Raw genomic sequence first — 15540 nt, 5'->3', positions numbered from 1 at the left:
CAGACGAGTGACTGTGCACAGGTTGGTCTGATGGTGGTTGTTCACGGACCGATGCCCACCCCCCCTCTCTTCACCTCATGCCCCTCTTCCACTGGACTCTTTCCCCTTCTTTATGCCGGCCGGCGGGACTTCTACGTAGAATAGTTTACCTGGCGTTACCTGCCTGCCAGCAGGTTCAGTTGGCTCACGTCATTGGGAGCAACCGGTTCGACTGTTGAGTTCAGTTTTTTTTTTTTCTGAAGTCGTTGGATGTAACTTTGATCGGTTGGTACGGGAGGTTTTGAAGAGTTTGATTTGTTGGGGTTTTGGTTGAGTTTGGTATTTAAGTCGGGTTGATGAACGTACTTGATGGGGTGTTGAAGACTTGGAGAGCTTGATCTGATGGGGGGCGATGGAGATTGAAGGGGGTTTAGAGGGAAATCGGTAAAGTTGAGATTTTTATAGTTGTGGGTATAGGTAAGAATTCAAGGCTGTTGGGTTCGTGGGTTTGAGTCAAGTTGAGTCAAGTTGTTGAGGGTTGAGTCAAGTTGACGAGAGTTGAGTCAAGTTTGGGGTGAGCCAGGACGATCGGTTTTTTCGAGTTGTTGTGGCCGAGAATTTCGGTGGGATAGTGAGAGGGGGTTTGATGAATCATATTTGAATCAGATTTGGTGAGGTCGTAAGTTTGAGTCAATTCAGTCAAGTTTTGGTCAACACTAATTTTTGTTATCCCTCATATATCAACTTGCGTTTGATATTATTATACGTATTAGGGACTAGAAGCTGTTAAATTCATGAGTCTGAGTCAAATCAAGTCAAATTTCGTCAAGTCTGACTCACGTCTTTCTGAATCAGTTTTTTTGCCATTTTCTTTGAGCTCTGACGCACTATTTCCATTCCTAAAATATATACCCACTGAATTACGGGATTCATGCCGACTTGAGTCAAGTTTAGGTGAGTCAAACAAAGCGAAATCAACTTCAGTTAAATTTTTTCGTGAACTCTCCTCTACAGCTCCATCAATCGTGATCCGTCATGACATCAACTTTGGGTCAAATCAAATCAAGTTGTTCTCACACCTCCAAAAGACTTATCCCACCGATTCGAGTCATTCGATTCCCCAGTGCGGTTACGTAAATATCGATAGGATGCAGTCTCAACTCGGGTCGTCGTACGCGTGACGTAATCTCACAAGTTACACATCATCCACGAGGACTTGAGGACTAATACAAGAATGAGAAGGCATTATCCGCTAAAAAAAAACACATTTATCAACCGAGCCCTGTTACCCTACGTGGGAAGCCCATTCTAGAGTCAAGACACGAACTTGGAGACTGGAGAGATGACGGACTCTTCCTCGAGGTACGTGCCAGGAGTTTCGAGATCATAGGATAAATCCACCGGGTGACAACTGACTTGTATATCTCTTCTCTTCACAATTTTATCATTTCCATTATTTTTCTTCTTTTTTTTTCGGCAATCGTTTGACCTCTTGTCCATTTTTTTTTTCTTCTCTCGTCACGAGAGACCAAGAAAATTCCACTGCCATTATAAACCTGAGGTTTCACGAAGCCTTCATTGTTCCAAGATACTTCTTGCATCACCAACAGTCCCCTTCACTCCCTCAACTCGCAACACCAACATTTTACTTAAATAATATTTAACCACTCGCATTCAGTTAATGCAACATTTTTTTTTTATTAATTTAACGTGCGTGTGTGGGGTTTATATATATTTTTTTTAACAAATTGTGGGGAGGAAAAAAACGGAAGTGGAATCGGTATTCCCACAGTTCTCGTGGGCACACACGGATCAAGGGCGCACCTGCGATGCCAACGGTGGGTGGGGGAGGGGCGGGGGGTAGGAGGGGGCGATGGTAGAAACGCTGAGGAGGTGGAAAAAAAGTCGCGAGGTCGTTTCAAACCAGTTTCAGCAGTTAAGAGATCTCTTTTTTTTTTATTATTTCTCTCGCTGTTCTATACCAAAATGTTTTCTAAGACTAATGCTTTTTTCGGTTTAGAAGGGGAGGGTAGGGATGATGAAGCAAGAGTTAGTAATAAGAACAGTTTCGAAAAGTTTATAGAAGAAAAGATTTTTTACTGGTTACGTTTTTTTTCTTCTTATTTTTTTGCTTGAGTTATGAGACTTTTTTAATGATTTTAATTTTTTATTGGCGACGGAAATTTTTTGAAAGAAATTATTTAGAACCTGTCATCATGGAGTTCCGTTTTTTTTTTAAGGGAACCACTTACAACGTAATTTGGAACGAATCAAAGGGACTGCTGGGCCTCAGGAGAATGAAATAAAGTTGAAATATTTTTAGGAGTGAGGTGGAAGGGTGAGGGGAAATAGAGAGGATGGAGGTTGTTGATCCGGTCCAGGGTGGGGGGTGAGGGGGAGGAGGAGGAGGGAGGGGGGGGCTATGGTGTTGAGGGGCTTGACGATTCGATCTGTGGGAATGCTCGCGTCACGGAACGTGAAGCAGAGGACAGTTGGACGATGGGGTTGATGATGAGGTGGGATGAGACAGTGGAACTGCTGGTGAGACTCGACATTTCCGGGAAAAGGATGTTTCGAGGTTATCGAGGACAGGGAGGAAGAAGGACTCGATGTCTGAGGTTCAGTCATTGTGGGGAACGGAGAGATGAATGAGTGGTGACGTGGGGAAATTAGATGAGTTGATTTTTTGTTTTGGTTTTTTGAGGATATTTCGAGATGTAGGGGGGATAGGGATATTTTGGTGAGGACCTTTTCTGTCGATGAGAAAATTATCTAGAAGAAAGGTCTCTTGAGTTATTTTGAGGGGTGGGGTTGTCTATGAGATATTCGGGAAATAAGGGGAGAGAGGTCTTTAATTGTAGGGGGAGGTCATTTGATTCTTACGAGCATTTGATTATTAAGTGGAAAATAATAAAAAGTGTTTGGGACTTTAAATAGTCCTTACGAAGGTCAAGGTTGAGGGATAAAGGATCGTAAGGGTTGAGGGGGTTTATCCTTGACCGTTACAGGTCCTCGAGTTCGACGTTTTCAACCCACCGAACGTCAATCCAAATTATTTAACTTTGAAAAACGCGAATATAGCAAATTGCAGGGCAGATACGGGAAAAATCATAAGAACCTTTTTTGTAGGGCAAGAAATTTTCTACAAGAAAGGTTCTATCAAAAATCCTCCGTTTCCTGTAAATCAGGAGCTGAGAAGCGGTGGAAGAAATAGTCTGAGATTGAATTAATTTATCTCACTTCGCCCATCCCCTTATTTCGTAATGAGGGCCTTCTGATGTACCGGCGATTGGATCCTCCAGCTTGGACACTGTCAATGGCACTGGAAGAATTCACGGGGGATTAATGTAACAGTCCCGTGGAGCTCCCGTGTCATACACAGCGTCCGGCAACACGACGTAACCCATAATTCAACCATCCTCATGGGTTCATCAACATGACTTTTTAATTGAGTTGTTTAATGGTGCAATTAAGGTGAGTCTCATCACAATCCCTTATCACTCGTGTAGTTTTCCCATTCCGCAATTAATTCCAAGTGCATAATCGTGAAGTGGGTGATTAATATGACGGATATTCTAATATATACAGTTGTTAAAATTAATTCCGATGGTAATTTTATTGGAGAAAGCTAATGGTTTCTGAGGTTTTCCACTGGATATTTACCGGGAATCCAATTATATTGGTAATTCAGTGGGGAAGTGGGTAAGTCCATTTCAGCCCATCGATTTATGGAAAATGTATCGGAATTCAAAAAAATTACAGCCGAGAATTTCAGTGTCCCAAATGACTTTCCAGATATTCGTTAAAAAAAAACAATTCAATTTTCTTCGGTGGCTTCTCCATTGAATTCAAATGAAACTTATGGATTCGTCACGGGTCATAATCATCATCCATCTCCAGTGCTGGAAGACGAATGTCCTCATCCTGATCGTTGAACTGTGAAGAGTCACCTCGATGCCCTTGGTGTACCTGGCAGCAAACAATCAGTCATATTGTGACTCCTGATGTTGAATTACCTGTTGCCAAGCACCTGTTGAGCAGTTCACCGAGCCCACGTGTTATCAATGCGACAGCACTGGTCAATCCAATCAGCAAAAGAATTGGATCGATAGTGAGGGCCTCGACGACCGGTAAATATTTCTGTTATTGAATCACTACTTCCCATGAAATAATTTTTTAACTGAGTCTTTGCTTTGTTGGAAATTTACATTCATTTTCATGATAATTTAGTAGTTTTATAATTTATTCAATGAATACCGTTGTAAATAAATAGTATTTGGTCTTGAGAATGACCCAGTTCTCGAAAAAAAATGTTGTTTCTTGTTAAAATTACTGTTCGTTTCGTAGAAATGATAATACAAGTGTTGATGGGCTACTCAATAACATTAATTTGATAGAAAAAAAAACAAGAGTCGTATAATTCCCTGCAGACGAAAATAGACTCGAAAGACGTATAAAAGATTTACGAGAACAGCTCCTACAAGAAAAATTATCATATTGTGGTGGAGACTATCGTTTTGCAGATACTTTTATGTGAGTATTTTTTAAAGATGAAAAAACCATGGAATAAAATCAAAATGAAACTCCGAAAATTTATTTCATTTGAACGCTCTTTCTGTCTCTCAAAAATATTTATAACAGCTGTGTGAACTTGAGATAACCGTTGCTGCTGTTTAAATAAATTAATTGAAAATAAAAAATGTAATACTCGGAGTGAGTTGAGGAAATGAAAATTTAGAGTAGTTAATTCCTGAATTTTTAACGTTTACCGTTTTTATAATCAACTAATTAACAGATGCCTTTATGAAGAATGCCACTAAAATTACCTGCAACGTCAGTCGTTAAAAATAATATTTTTAGCTTGAAATTTCAAGTGTAATTTTCCAACAGTCTCTCCTAAGGTCAACCGAATATCATAATTCATAATTTTCTACATATTTTCATTCTCGGCTTTATCTATTCAGAATGCAATAGGCGGTAATCACTCAACAATAATAATTCGTTTCACGTTGGCAGAAGGCATTAAACGCTTAAGCGCACATGAAGCTATATTTTATAGCCCCCGTATGTGCACCACTTCTGCGGAACACCAACTCCAGAGGTTTATCGCATGCCCATTGCGTTCGTCATATTACAGTCGAGTTCACTCCTCAATTTCGCGATATCATTTTTCCTTTATAAAGTAAAATAAAACCGAGTGAGGAAAAAATTGCCGGAAATTGTTAGTGCGCGAGGGAGATAGAGATAATGCCGAAGAGGAGAGAGAGAGAGAGAGGGAGAAAAAAAAAGAGTTCACACGTTGAATAAATATACCCGCGAATCTTCACGGATTGGGGGAGGGGGAGGCCTGGAATTCGCGTAAAACGAGTGAACGTGTACACGAGAAAAAAAAAAAATAGTCCTCGTGCCGTGAACTTGGCGGTCTCATTGTTCACAGCCACCGATGCGGAAAGCCCCGCTTCCGCTTTCCGTCGACTCGCTCCCATGCACGACCCTGACGGGCCGCGAACTCTTTACCCATTCTGACAGCGTCTACATGGGGGCCTTATTTTTCGGTGATACGGGAGACACATGCGGGTTGAATTGGATTTTAGGTGGATTTATTGATCTTTTTTTGATCAGCGGGCGATTAAAAAATCCAGATTTCCAAAAATCCGATTTGTTTCCAGATTTTTTTGGAGGGAGGAATGGGTGCGCCCTTTCAGGAGAAGTTCAGGACGTTCCAGAAAAAAAAAGAACGTTCAGTGAACAACTCGGTAACTGTTCCATAATTTCGACGAATATTGTTTTGACAGGGAGATTACGGAAGAGGCACATAATTTTCAAAGAATCGTCCTCTTCGTGTGGTACAATATCATGAAATTTTTATGGAGAGTTGAAAAATCCAGACGACTTTGTAATTTATCATGTCAACTTGAAAAAAATCCCCTCATTTTCCTCAGTATAAAAACCTCCACCTGAATCCCTTCCTTCCAATGAATCATCGAAAAAAGTCCCCTCATTACGTCTCTTTCCCGATCCCCCCTAATTGAAAACAAACTGTGATTTCACCTCGCCCCGACAAAAACCCATTTTCCCCGCCTGCGGCATTAAACCCGTTTGTTCTGAACAATCGTTGAATCGAGACAAGTCGAAATAACCATAAACCAAAAGAAAAAAAATCGAAAAAAAAAAAAAAAAACGACGGTGAAGAGATCGTGGGGCGACGGGGATGACGAGCGGAAGTTGGATAGGGGGCCCGGGTGTGGGCGATACGCACGAACGCGGTTGTGGGCCTTGGGTGGTTATGTTATTCCGGAGATGTGTACAAATGCAGTTTTGCGTGGCCGATGGCTGGAAAACGCGAGCGGAAACGGAGCGAGCGTGTCGACCGGACGAAGCCCCGTGAGACCTTTATCTCTTTTTTTTTCCCCCTCATCCCTCCCTCCCCCCCTCCTTTCCCTTCACCTTCGTCAGGCCTACAGTGAGTTGAGGAGTTCAAAATAGCCCAGAGTTACACGGAAATAAAATCGGCGGCGAATTGAATTTCCCGCGTGAAGATTAAAATTGTCGGGCGGGAAAATTGATTTTTTGTAATGCGAATTTTATTTTCCAACCGTCGGGGAACGTCAGGGGTTTCTCTCGTTCTCAACTATACATTTGATATGAGAATAATTCCGCTTGAACAATTTATATGCGGGTACGTGACACACGCGAGAATCGCAAGATAGACAACTGCAGGCGTTTGTATGAGGTTTTACTCCGGGGACCAGGGTCCCCGTTACAAGGTATTTACACGCTCGTGGCACATGGAGTTATGTCTTTACGACTATCCGAGTGGCCGTACCGCTACGCTCAATAAGAGATGGAGAAAGGGGAAAGGAAAAAGGCGGGGAAAAAAAAAATTCGTCTTTTTATGTGGAGGAGGGACTTTTACGAGGAACAATGGTGAAAGCTGACGGGAGATTCTCAGATTTTGTTGCAATCTTCATCCGTCATCCCTTCTGTGATTTCCAACGGGACATGAACAATAATAATTTTGTAAATAATCTTAAAACAATTCTCGTACGAGTGAAAAAGAACAGATAAAAGGAAATGACAGTTCTTGAATTTTTTTTTTACCCTCATGACCCTTATGTTTGGTATTCCACGGATTTTTTTTTATCAAATGGCACGTTCAACCCGCATGTGGAACCTTCGCATACTCAGCCCTTATTTCTGGTGTCGCCAAATAAATTGCGAGGGAAAAAATCCGAGGGGATAAATAACGTTTCAGATATTTTCCGGTGACTAAACAATGTTTTATTTATAGGAAGATGGTATCCCCATGTTCTCCAGCCGGAACTCTCTCGCCCGCATGAACAATGCTCAAGGTGCGGGTGTCAATATCTCGGCATTCGAAAAGCGAGAAAATTTTGTTTGGCATATCACGACTGCATGAGGGCGTCGAGGTATTTCCTCCAAGGGCACATTTATACCGTGGCCTGTACAACTCGCTTCACTGCCGGTGAAACCGCAAGGATAATTACTTGACCGAGGCAGAAAACCGAGAGCCTCGTGGGAGTCGAAGATGCCAGTGCTGAGGTTTTAAATCCCTTTCGTGAATTAAGTAAAATAAAATATCTTCCATCATCATGATTTTTCATTCAATTTTTCTGGAGGAACAGTAATAAATCGCATTATGATTTTTTTTAGAAACTGGAGACTGGGGATTACGCGGGATTTATTATGGCGTCAACGCGGAGAAGGGAACTTGCGTAACAATATTTCCAGAATGCTGAAATTTTTTCACTGGAGATTGTTTCTATGTGAATATTTTTTCACCGACGGTAGAAAAAAAAATTTTTTCATGTGCGAATTTTTTTGTTGGTGCGGAGAGAACGAATTTCGAAGCAGAAAATTCCCGTACGCGCTAAAGATTTGTTAGACTGAGTCGATTATTTTTTTTTCAATTGCAGAAAATAATTTTTACACACGAAGGGAAATATTTCTTATCCAAAAAATTTTTTTAACTTCACGAAGAGAAAATTTTCAAATGTAAAAGTTCCATACATTAAAGATTTTTTATACTGAGCCGGTTATTATTTTTTTCAAATGCAGAAAATGATTTTCACGCACGAAGGGACATAATTATCTCACAAACATTTTTTTTACCCGCCCAGAGAGAAAATTTTAAACCGAAGAATTTATTATTCTTAAAAAAATCGTCAGAGCGTCAATTTTTTTCTCGTGTCATTTGCTCTTCCTCCAAGCAAATAAAATCGTGTATCCCCACAATTTCATTATCGTTCACTCAATGTTATCCGGCAAAAGCCCAACAATACATACAGATTCGTCAGAATCGGAGACAATACGAGACAGCGTACCATAACGTCCGGCATGTCGTCGAGAAGGGGACTTGCGCAATGTTCCCAGAATGCTCAACAATTAGAATTATTACCGAGCTGTGAAGGGGATAAATACTAATACCGAAGGCTCATTGGTGTCGTTATACATTATTCGTTTGACGATTACAGAAGGCCAACGTCTCACCAACACCGAGGCCTTCGACTCGCGAGATTAAATAATTGATTGCCAATAATTACTCAGACAGCCATGAGAACAATTTTTCCCACTTGATCATTTGTTTCCAGTCCTTGTCCTAAAAATACCAACTTATTCGGCCACTTCCTACCCCACACTATCGAACATTACAATGATAATTATCGATTCGCGATGACCAACCGTCACCAATCAATTCTGTCTGACTGATAAAATTAATAAACCAATGAGCTACCGTGAGTGAATATAATAAATTCCTGGGAGGCAGTTCAGTTCGTCGTAGGATTTTTTTTTCTTTCGGTTAACCATTGAAATATTTCTCATGACTCTGTGGGTGGTTGTGGGCACGACAGCCTGACATACACCACGAAATTACCCGAGTACATTCTCCCTCCCCCCCTTCTCGGTGGTCGTATGAGGGAATTTTGTCTGAAGGAAAAAGAATGAAATATCAGGGAGACAAGAGGCGGAAATCATTGTGTACGCTATCGTACAATTATTCATTACATTTTTTTTTTTTATTACGCAGGTAAAGTAATTGCGGTCTTGGGTTTATCGCGACATCGGGCAACGAATTCCAACGACTCATCCGCGATTTTCAATGGTTTGGCTCACGCGATCATTCGTTTATGTTTGTTTTTAACGAGTGTAAAAATGAAATAGAGAAAAATAATATAATAAATAAATAACTGTATAGTATATAATATATCACGGTCTTAAGACGTTTGTTAATGATAAATAAATCTGTCAGGGCAATGACAATTCCCCCTCAATTCCTCCCTCTTATTCACGAAAATCGAAGTACACCCCATGTTGATATTGGCGCGACCCCAGACACGTGGGTGGACACAAGTGTCTCGAACAATTCCTGTTTCTTATTTCCGAGGGTTGACGTGTCTATCTTTTAACCACCACGTCATTACCATCATCTACACATCACTCATTTTTCTCCATTCATCGAAGCCGGCATTTTGTAATTATTTTTGGCCCGAAATACCGTATTCTCACTCGTGTCAGGGAATAGATTTGAGAGAGAAAAAAAAAGGGGGAGAGGAATGGAGGTGAAAATTTGGTGGAATAACTGACGTCACGAGTGGCCAGGGGGCGAGTGATGTTACAGTGGTGGGTGAGTGCATCTGGATGACTGCCAGCATTCAAAAATAAGCCCCACTATTCTTGAATATTAAATGGAGAATCCAGGCTAGCCCTTCCACATTATTTCCCAATCTTTGCACAATCTCGTGACTTCAGAAACACGAGTGAAAATAATAAAATTGTCATTTAAAGTCTATCTTAATTGATGTTAATTGATTAATAACCCATTTACGTTTGTATTAATTACTTCATTCATTTAATCGACGTAATTTTTAATTAAAAGGCGAAAATTCTGGAGGACCGGGTCTGAAGACTGAGGATTATTATTAATTCGATTGGATCAACCGAAGATTTACTGGATCAAGAGATTAATCGGGGATTTCCTGTTGATTGATATTTGATCCACTCGTGGAATAATTTATAACAAATGTATATGAGGCAGATTTTATATTTGTTATAATATATTACTAAAAATATATGTTTTTCTGGATCACTCAAGACACATGACACCTTAATTATCAATAAAATTGACTGAAGTGAGACAAACGATTTATTTAACTTAAATAAACTAACAAACAATCGAAAGACCTATCTCCTCGTTTCGAAAAAAAATCGCAATCAAAATTGAATTCCAAACTTCATCAAGAATCGCAATGCAACTATTTCCAAATAAATCTATTAATTCGATTAAAATAAACCATTTCTCCGGATGATGCGAGAGTGGGGCGAGAGAAAGAGCCCAGTGGAGATCGGGCTCGCACGATCTCTGGGACCGATCAGTCTCCTCTGCGATGCTCCGCAGAAGGTCCGTTCACCGGACGGACGATCGTCTCGACCCTCAAAAAATCGGTAATCCCCCAAAATTAAATAAAAACAATTACTTTTCAATTCCTCCAATTAATTAATAATTCAGTGGTTCTCTCATTTATTTTTTCTACGCTCGCCCTCATTTTTGTTCAGTGTTTAACCAGTCACATGACGAAATAAACAGATAATTGTCCGAGAGAATCGAGTCCAGACGGTACTTTCCCCTGCGCACCTGCGGGTCATTGCGATTTCTATCGTCAAGTTATTTGTCCGCAGGAGAAAATGCTCGGGGGTTAACACTGAGCAGACGCACAACAACGGACAGGGGAAGGGGCGAGGGGTGGGAGGGATGATGTTTGATATGTGCCAAGTCTTCCTGATGATCACGAAAGCATCTTTAAATCTCAGAATCACGTCAATCTCCCGCCACGGGGAATAAATAATGCGGAGGCGTGCGTCTATATGATTCACATTTTTGCTGTTGCCGACAGTTGGATCGCGATATTGGGGACATACAGGTGGATTTTGAAAAAAAAAAATTTTGGGAATCAAACGAATGTGCACGTGTACCACTGGTTTATGTTTATGAGAATGTGAATTTTTTGGGGATAATTATAGATGGACTCTGGTTACACTAGTTTTCGTGCGTTGAACCTGGCATGTGAAGTTTAATTTAAATACGAAAGTTGAAGAAGAAATTTGAATTTTAGAAGATAATTAAAATTGAGAAAAACGAGGAGTCTATTAAATTTGGAAATTGAAGTGGGGAACGAGATTTGAAAGGGGAAAATATAGAAATTAAATAGAAAAATATAGGACAATTTAATAAATAAAAAGTTAAATTATTATAGGGAAGTAATTTGTTGTGTGAATTGGGGAACTGGTTGAAGCTGTTGATGAATAAAATCGAAGAATAAATACGGTAAATTAATTAGTGAGTGCCGGGGGGTTTTAACCGAATTACAAATTGTTTCGGATATTGGAGAAAAATTTGTGAAAATGTCGGCGGACGCGACGACCTCAGATGAAGAAGGATCGCAAGAGGATTCAGGACAATATGATATTGATGACTTAGAAATGATCAAGACGATAGGTGAGTACCTGAAGGACATATGTAACAACTGAGAAAGAAATTATTTCGTGTTCTCAGGGAAATAAAAGAAGAAAAGAATTTCCTTCCAGACAGATTATTCCTTTCTAATCCCTTTTTAATTTCCTTTTCATAATAACTGAAATGTTCCCATTGAAATGAGCAGTACCGCTACTTTTGTGAGGGAAATAAAAATAAAAGAAAATGAAATAAAAGAGAATCTGTCCGGAAAAATGGGATCAGAAGTCATTCCAGTTCCTTGATGTGCAAACATTCGATAATTTAAAAGATTGAAAATAATTCACTTGTCTTGTGTAAATATGATTTATATATTAGAAAATTCTTCTCACTGTAATGAGTTTTATTGAATTTTTCGATTTCAATTTATCGAGTGAACGTAACTCGAGACCGGGGAGATCGAGTTACCCCGAGGTTTGTTACCGGCCAATGGAGAAAGAGGCGATAACAAGTGGGACAGGAGAGTGGCACGACTGCTACGAGAAAAACTGTCCTCTGCACTTTCCGATTTTTTTTTTTTTTATTCGCGTTGTTCAGCGGTTTTGTGGTGGTTTTTTTAACGTTCTAACACAATGTAGAACCGGTTTCGTTGAGGTTTCAGAATTTTTTTTCAACAATTTTGTTGTTAAAATGATCTTCAAAATAGAAAATTGAACTGCAGCAAAAAATAGCGGAATTTCTTGCGCAATCTTGCGAGAAATTTTACCACTAATTTAACAAAAAAGGTACCAAAATATACTCGACAAATCCGTAATTTTCCCCGCAATTGAAACGAATTAGTAAGTGTCAGTGTAATTGACAAAGCAACATTATAAATTAAACAGCCGAGGATAACCGGAAGTTAGTGGACAACCGACACCTGTCGCTGCTCGTTAACACGGAACTAGTAGACACCCGCCAATTTCGATTATTTATAGTGTTAATGGTGGAGGGAATCGAGGCATTCGCCAATTGTTCAGGGTCGATGGAATATTTCATTGAGAAGTACAATAATTCGAGTTTTCCAGAAATTTTTCCCAATTTTTTTTCCGCATTTTACTCAACGAGAAAAATTCTTTAAAAATTACGCGCCTGTTCCCTCATCTGCCAGTGAATAAAATATTCAGTAAAAATTGGAAAATAATTACGTACTTTCTTTAGTGAACGTTCAGAAAAGAGTTCAAAAGCTTCATCACAAAAATGCTGCAAACAAATTCTAGAATTTTTATTAAATACTATTTTAATTGACAAATTGCACAACAGACGTAATTTTTCAAGAATTTTTCTCTCTTCGAAATTAGCGAAGATCGCTCTCTCCCTCTCTCTCTCTCTCTCCTTTTATTATTTAATTTTGTTTTATACACAGGCACTGGCACATTCGGGCGAGTCGTGCTGTGCAGCCATCAGGGCAGTCCCTTAGCACTGAAGGTCCTGTCTATGGTGGACGTGATACGACTTAAACAAGTGGAACACGTCAGGAATGAAGTTTCCGTTCTCAAAGAAGTTAATCATCCTTTTATAGTCAATATGTGAGTTAAGTTGATTAGTTTTTTTTTCCACCCAGTATTTCTGGAATGAAGAATTCTACGATAAAATTGCGGGCTTTTTTTACGATACATTTAATCGGCTGCAAAAAACAGGGCGTTACGTAATTGAGAAAACTGTCACGTTTGGTTTATGACTTCGGGGAATTTTTCACTGGTTTTTCATTGCAATTATCTCGATAAGGAGTGCTTTTAGAGATAAATATGTACAATGGCCATTTCTTCAGGCTTTGGAGTGGTAGAGACACAGCCAATGTCTACATGCTCCTGGAATTTGTCGCCGGTGGTGAATTATTTTCCTACCTCCGAGCAGCTGGAAGATTTTCAGTTCCAACTAGTTGTTTCTATGCATCGGAAATTGTATGTGCCCTGGATTACCTGCACTCAAAGCACATCGTCTATCGTGATTTGAAGCCCGAGAATCTGTTATTAGACAGTCAGGGTCACCTCAAAATCACCGACTTCGGCTTCTCCAAGAAGCTCACAGACAGGTAAGAATTACTCAATTCCCACGAGTTTTGCCAAAACAAAAACCGCCAATATTAACACATTCGGTCTAAAATTACTCCCATTTTCCCCACAATCATCATGTCATTACCATTAGGCAAAACAAATACCCACCGATTACACCCGTCCCTCCTTCTTACCCCCAAAATCACCAAGATAAACATTTACGTTTTCTCCTCGTAATTCATTGGGATTGTCTTGTGAGACAGAGACCAAGCTTCCGCCTCAATGATGATTCAGTATGACATATATACAGTCCTAACGTCGAAAGAGCTTTTGCGGTTGTTGGTTGATCGACCAGATGTGCTCGCATAAACACGTTTCCCCGCTTTTATTACACTTTTATTTTCGGATTTGAGATATAACCAGAAGGGATTGGTGATACCACGACGTTGATGACGATTTTTTTTTTTCTATTTTTCTCTAAGAAACTGACGTCCGAGACTGCGAGACGCTATTGAATTTCCTGGAAGTATTTATTTTCAGATGTCTAGTGTCACTGGGCACCAAAAAAATCTCATTAGAAGGCACAACAACTTGACAAAATAGACACATTCAGCTCTGTCACAAAATCATCATAAAACATCATGTGACTATGTTCCAGGACCTGGACATTATGTGGAACACCAGAATACCTCGCTCCTGAGATAATCCAGAGTAAAGGTCACAACAAGGCCGTTGATTGGTGGGCCCTTGGTGTCCTCATCTATGAAATGCTGGCGGGATATCCTCCCTTCTTCGATGACAATCCCTTCGGAATTTACGAGAAAATTCTCGGGGGTAGGATTGAGTGGCCGAAGCATGTGGATCCTGTTGCGAAGGATCTCATCAAGAAGTTATTGGTAGCTGATAGAACCAAACGACTTGGGAACATGCGACAAGGGGCTGAAGACGTCAAGAGGCACCGTTGGTTCAAGCTCATTGATTGGACACTGGTGAGCATTAAAAATCCCTTCCTGAATTAACGTTATCGAAGACATCATCACCACCAGCAATCACTGTTGATTTGTTTCATCAGGTACCTCAAAGAGCGTTAGCTCCACCAATACGACCTAGAGTGAAGGCCCCAGGTGACGCAAGTTGCTTTGACGATTACCCAGAGACAGATTGGCGATCCCAACCACCACTACCACCGGATCAATTAGCCCTGTTTCAGGACTTCTGACGAGCACTTCTACTTGATTAGCCATGTTGAAATAATGATTAACCCCTGGGGGTTGTTAATCCCCTAAAAAATATCAGGGACTCGCATCTGAGGATAGACTGGCTGTTGCCAATAATTCCACGAGTTTCGTCAAATTTTTTTATCATTGTTTTTTTCTTTTTTGTAAATAGACAAGTGTTGCGGAGCGTTGAGAGATTATTTATTTGTTAGATGAGTGAAATACTGCGTTGAAGCTTTGTAAATAAATATAACCACTGGGAATCAGTGGTTTCGATTGTTTAAAACTTTATGTCATTTGTCATTTGAAGATTCCTTCATGAACAGTTGTTGGTAAGTCAGCAATTTTTTTTATATCGATTTTATTGACAGTGTCAGGTGTTCTACAACGATGGAAGACCCTTTGGAAGGGCCTGGAAGGTGTCTGTTAATTTTTGGAAATGCTATTGTACAATTTTCATTGACATTCAGCAATTTGACAGTTCGAAGTCCCTGGGGTTACGGGAGATGGCGGCGCAATGCCGTTGGCCGAGGTACCACTCCCCAATACGATCGATGATATGCCCGACAGTGTAAATATTTATGAATATATCCGCAATAAAGGAGAAGTGAACGAGTGTTAGTTTCTATCGGAAATAAAACGCAATCGGTGTGAAGCTGTTTCACACGAATGAGATAAACTTTTTTTTTGAATTTGCGATAAGCGATTTATTGGAGGATAGGGCTTTCCAGAAGGGACGTTGATGGGATATTGGACTATTTTTCTAGGGCTTCGATTGTTCTTCGAGATGGGTTAAGGGTTCGGTTTAATAAACTGGCGATTACCGCAGGTGAATGAC

At 40.1% G+C, this 15540-nt stretch overlaps 3 protein-coding genes across 4 annotated transcripts in view; 2 read left to right on the top strand and 1 right to left on the bottom strand.

The window, feature by feature from the left end:
- The window catches only part of LOC135170077 (reticulocalbin-2), a 97867-nt gene that overhangs the window by 11170 nt on the left and 71157 nt on the right, over positions 1 to 15540 (bottom strand). The gene's annotated exons all lie outside the window — the stretch shown is intronic.
- Positions 140 to 10131, top strand: LOC135170098 (uncharacterized). Its single transcript, XM_064135616.1, has 4 exons — positions 140 to 933; positions 994 to 1341; positions 3109 to 4512; positions 7271 to 10131. The coding sequence occupies exons 1-2, from the start codon at positions 774 to 776 to the stop codon at positions 1158 to 1160; spliced, it is 327 nt and encodes a 108-aa protein (XP_063991686.1). The 5' UTR covers positions 140 to 773; the 3' UTR covers positions 1161 to 1341; positions 3109 to 4512; positions 7271 to 10131.
- LOC135170079 (cAMP-dependent protein kinase catalytic subunit PRKX-like) lies at positions 10407 to 14988 on the top strand. The gene is made up of 6 exons (XM_064135597.1): positions 10407 to 10443; positions 10678 to 11494; positions 12855 to 13017; positions 13260 to 13523; positions 14144 to 14474; positions 14558 to 14988. Exons 2-6 carry the CDS (start codon positions 11401 to 11403, stop codon positions 14702 to 14704), a joined length of 999 nt encoding a protein of 332 aa, XP_063991667.1. The 5' UTR covers positions 10407 to 10443; positions 10678 to 11400; the 3' UTR covers positions 14705 to 14988.

Source organism: Diachasmimorpha longicaudata, chromosome 16 (assembly GCF_034640455.1).
Source record: "Diachasmimorpha longicaudata isolate KC_UGA_2023 chromosome 16, iyDiaLong2, whole genome shotgun sequence".
Taxonomy (NCBI): Eukaryota; Metazoa; Arthropoda; class Insecta; order Hymenoptera; family Braconidae; genus Diachasmimorpha; species Diachasmimorpha longicaudata.
Note: the sequence above shows the minus strand (reverse complement) of the source record. Positions and strands in the feature narration are given on the sequence as shown.

What these genes read in the sequence shown, in the direction of transcription:
- LOC135170098 (XM_064135616.1), top strand. Translation starts at nt 774, where the DNA reads ATGAGTCTGAGTCAAATCAAGTCAAATTTCGTCAAGTCTGACTCACGT. An exon ending in CCGACTTGAGTCAAGTTTAG is followed by an intron (nt 934 to 993) that starts GTGAGTCAAACA and finishes TCTCCTCTACAG; the next exon opens with CTCCATCAATCGTGATCCGT.
- LOC135170079 (XM_064135597.1), top strand. Translation starts at nt 11,401, where the DNA reads ATGTCGGCGGACGCGACGACCTCAGATGAAGAAGGATCGCAAGAGGAT. An exon ending in AGAAATGATCAAGACGATAG is followed by an intron (nt 11,495 to 12,854) that starts GTGAGTACCTGA and finishes TTTTATACACAG; the next exon opens with GCACTGGCACATTCGGGCGA. An exon ending in TCCAAGAAGCTCACAGACAG is followed by an intron (nt 13,524 to 14,143) that starts GTAAGAATTACT and finishes ACTATGTTCCAG; the next exon opens with GACCTGGACATTATGTGGAA.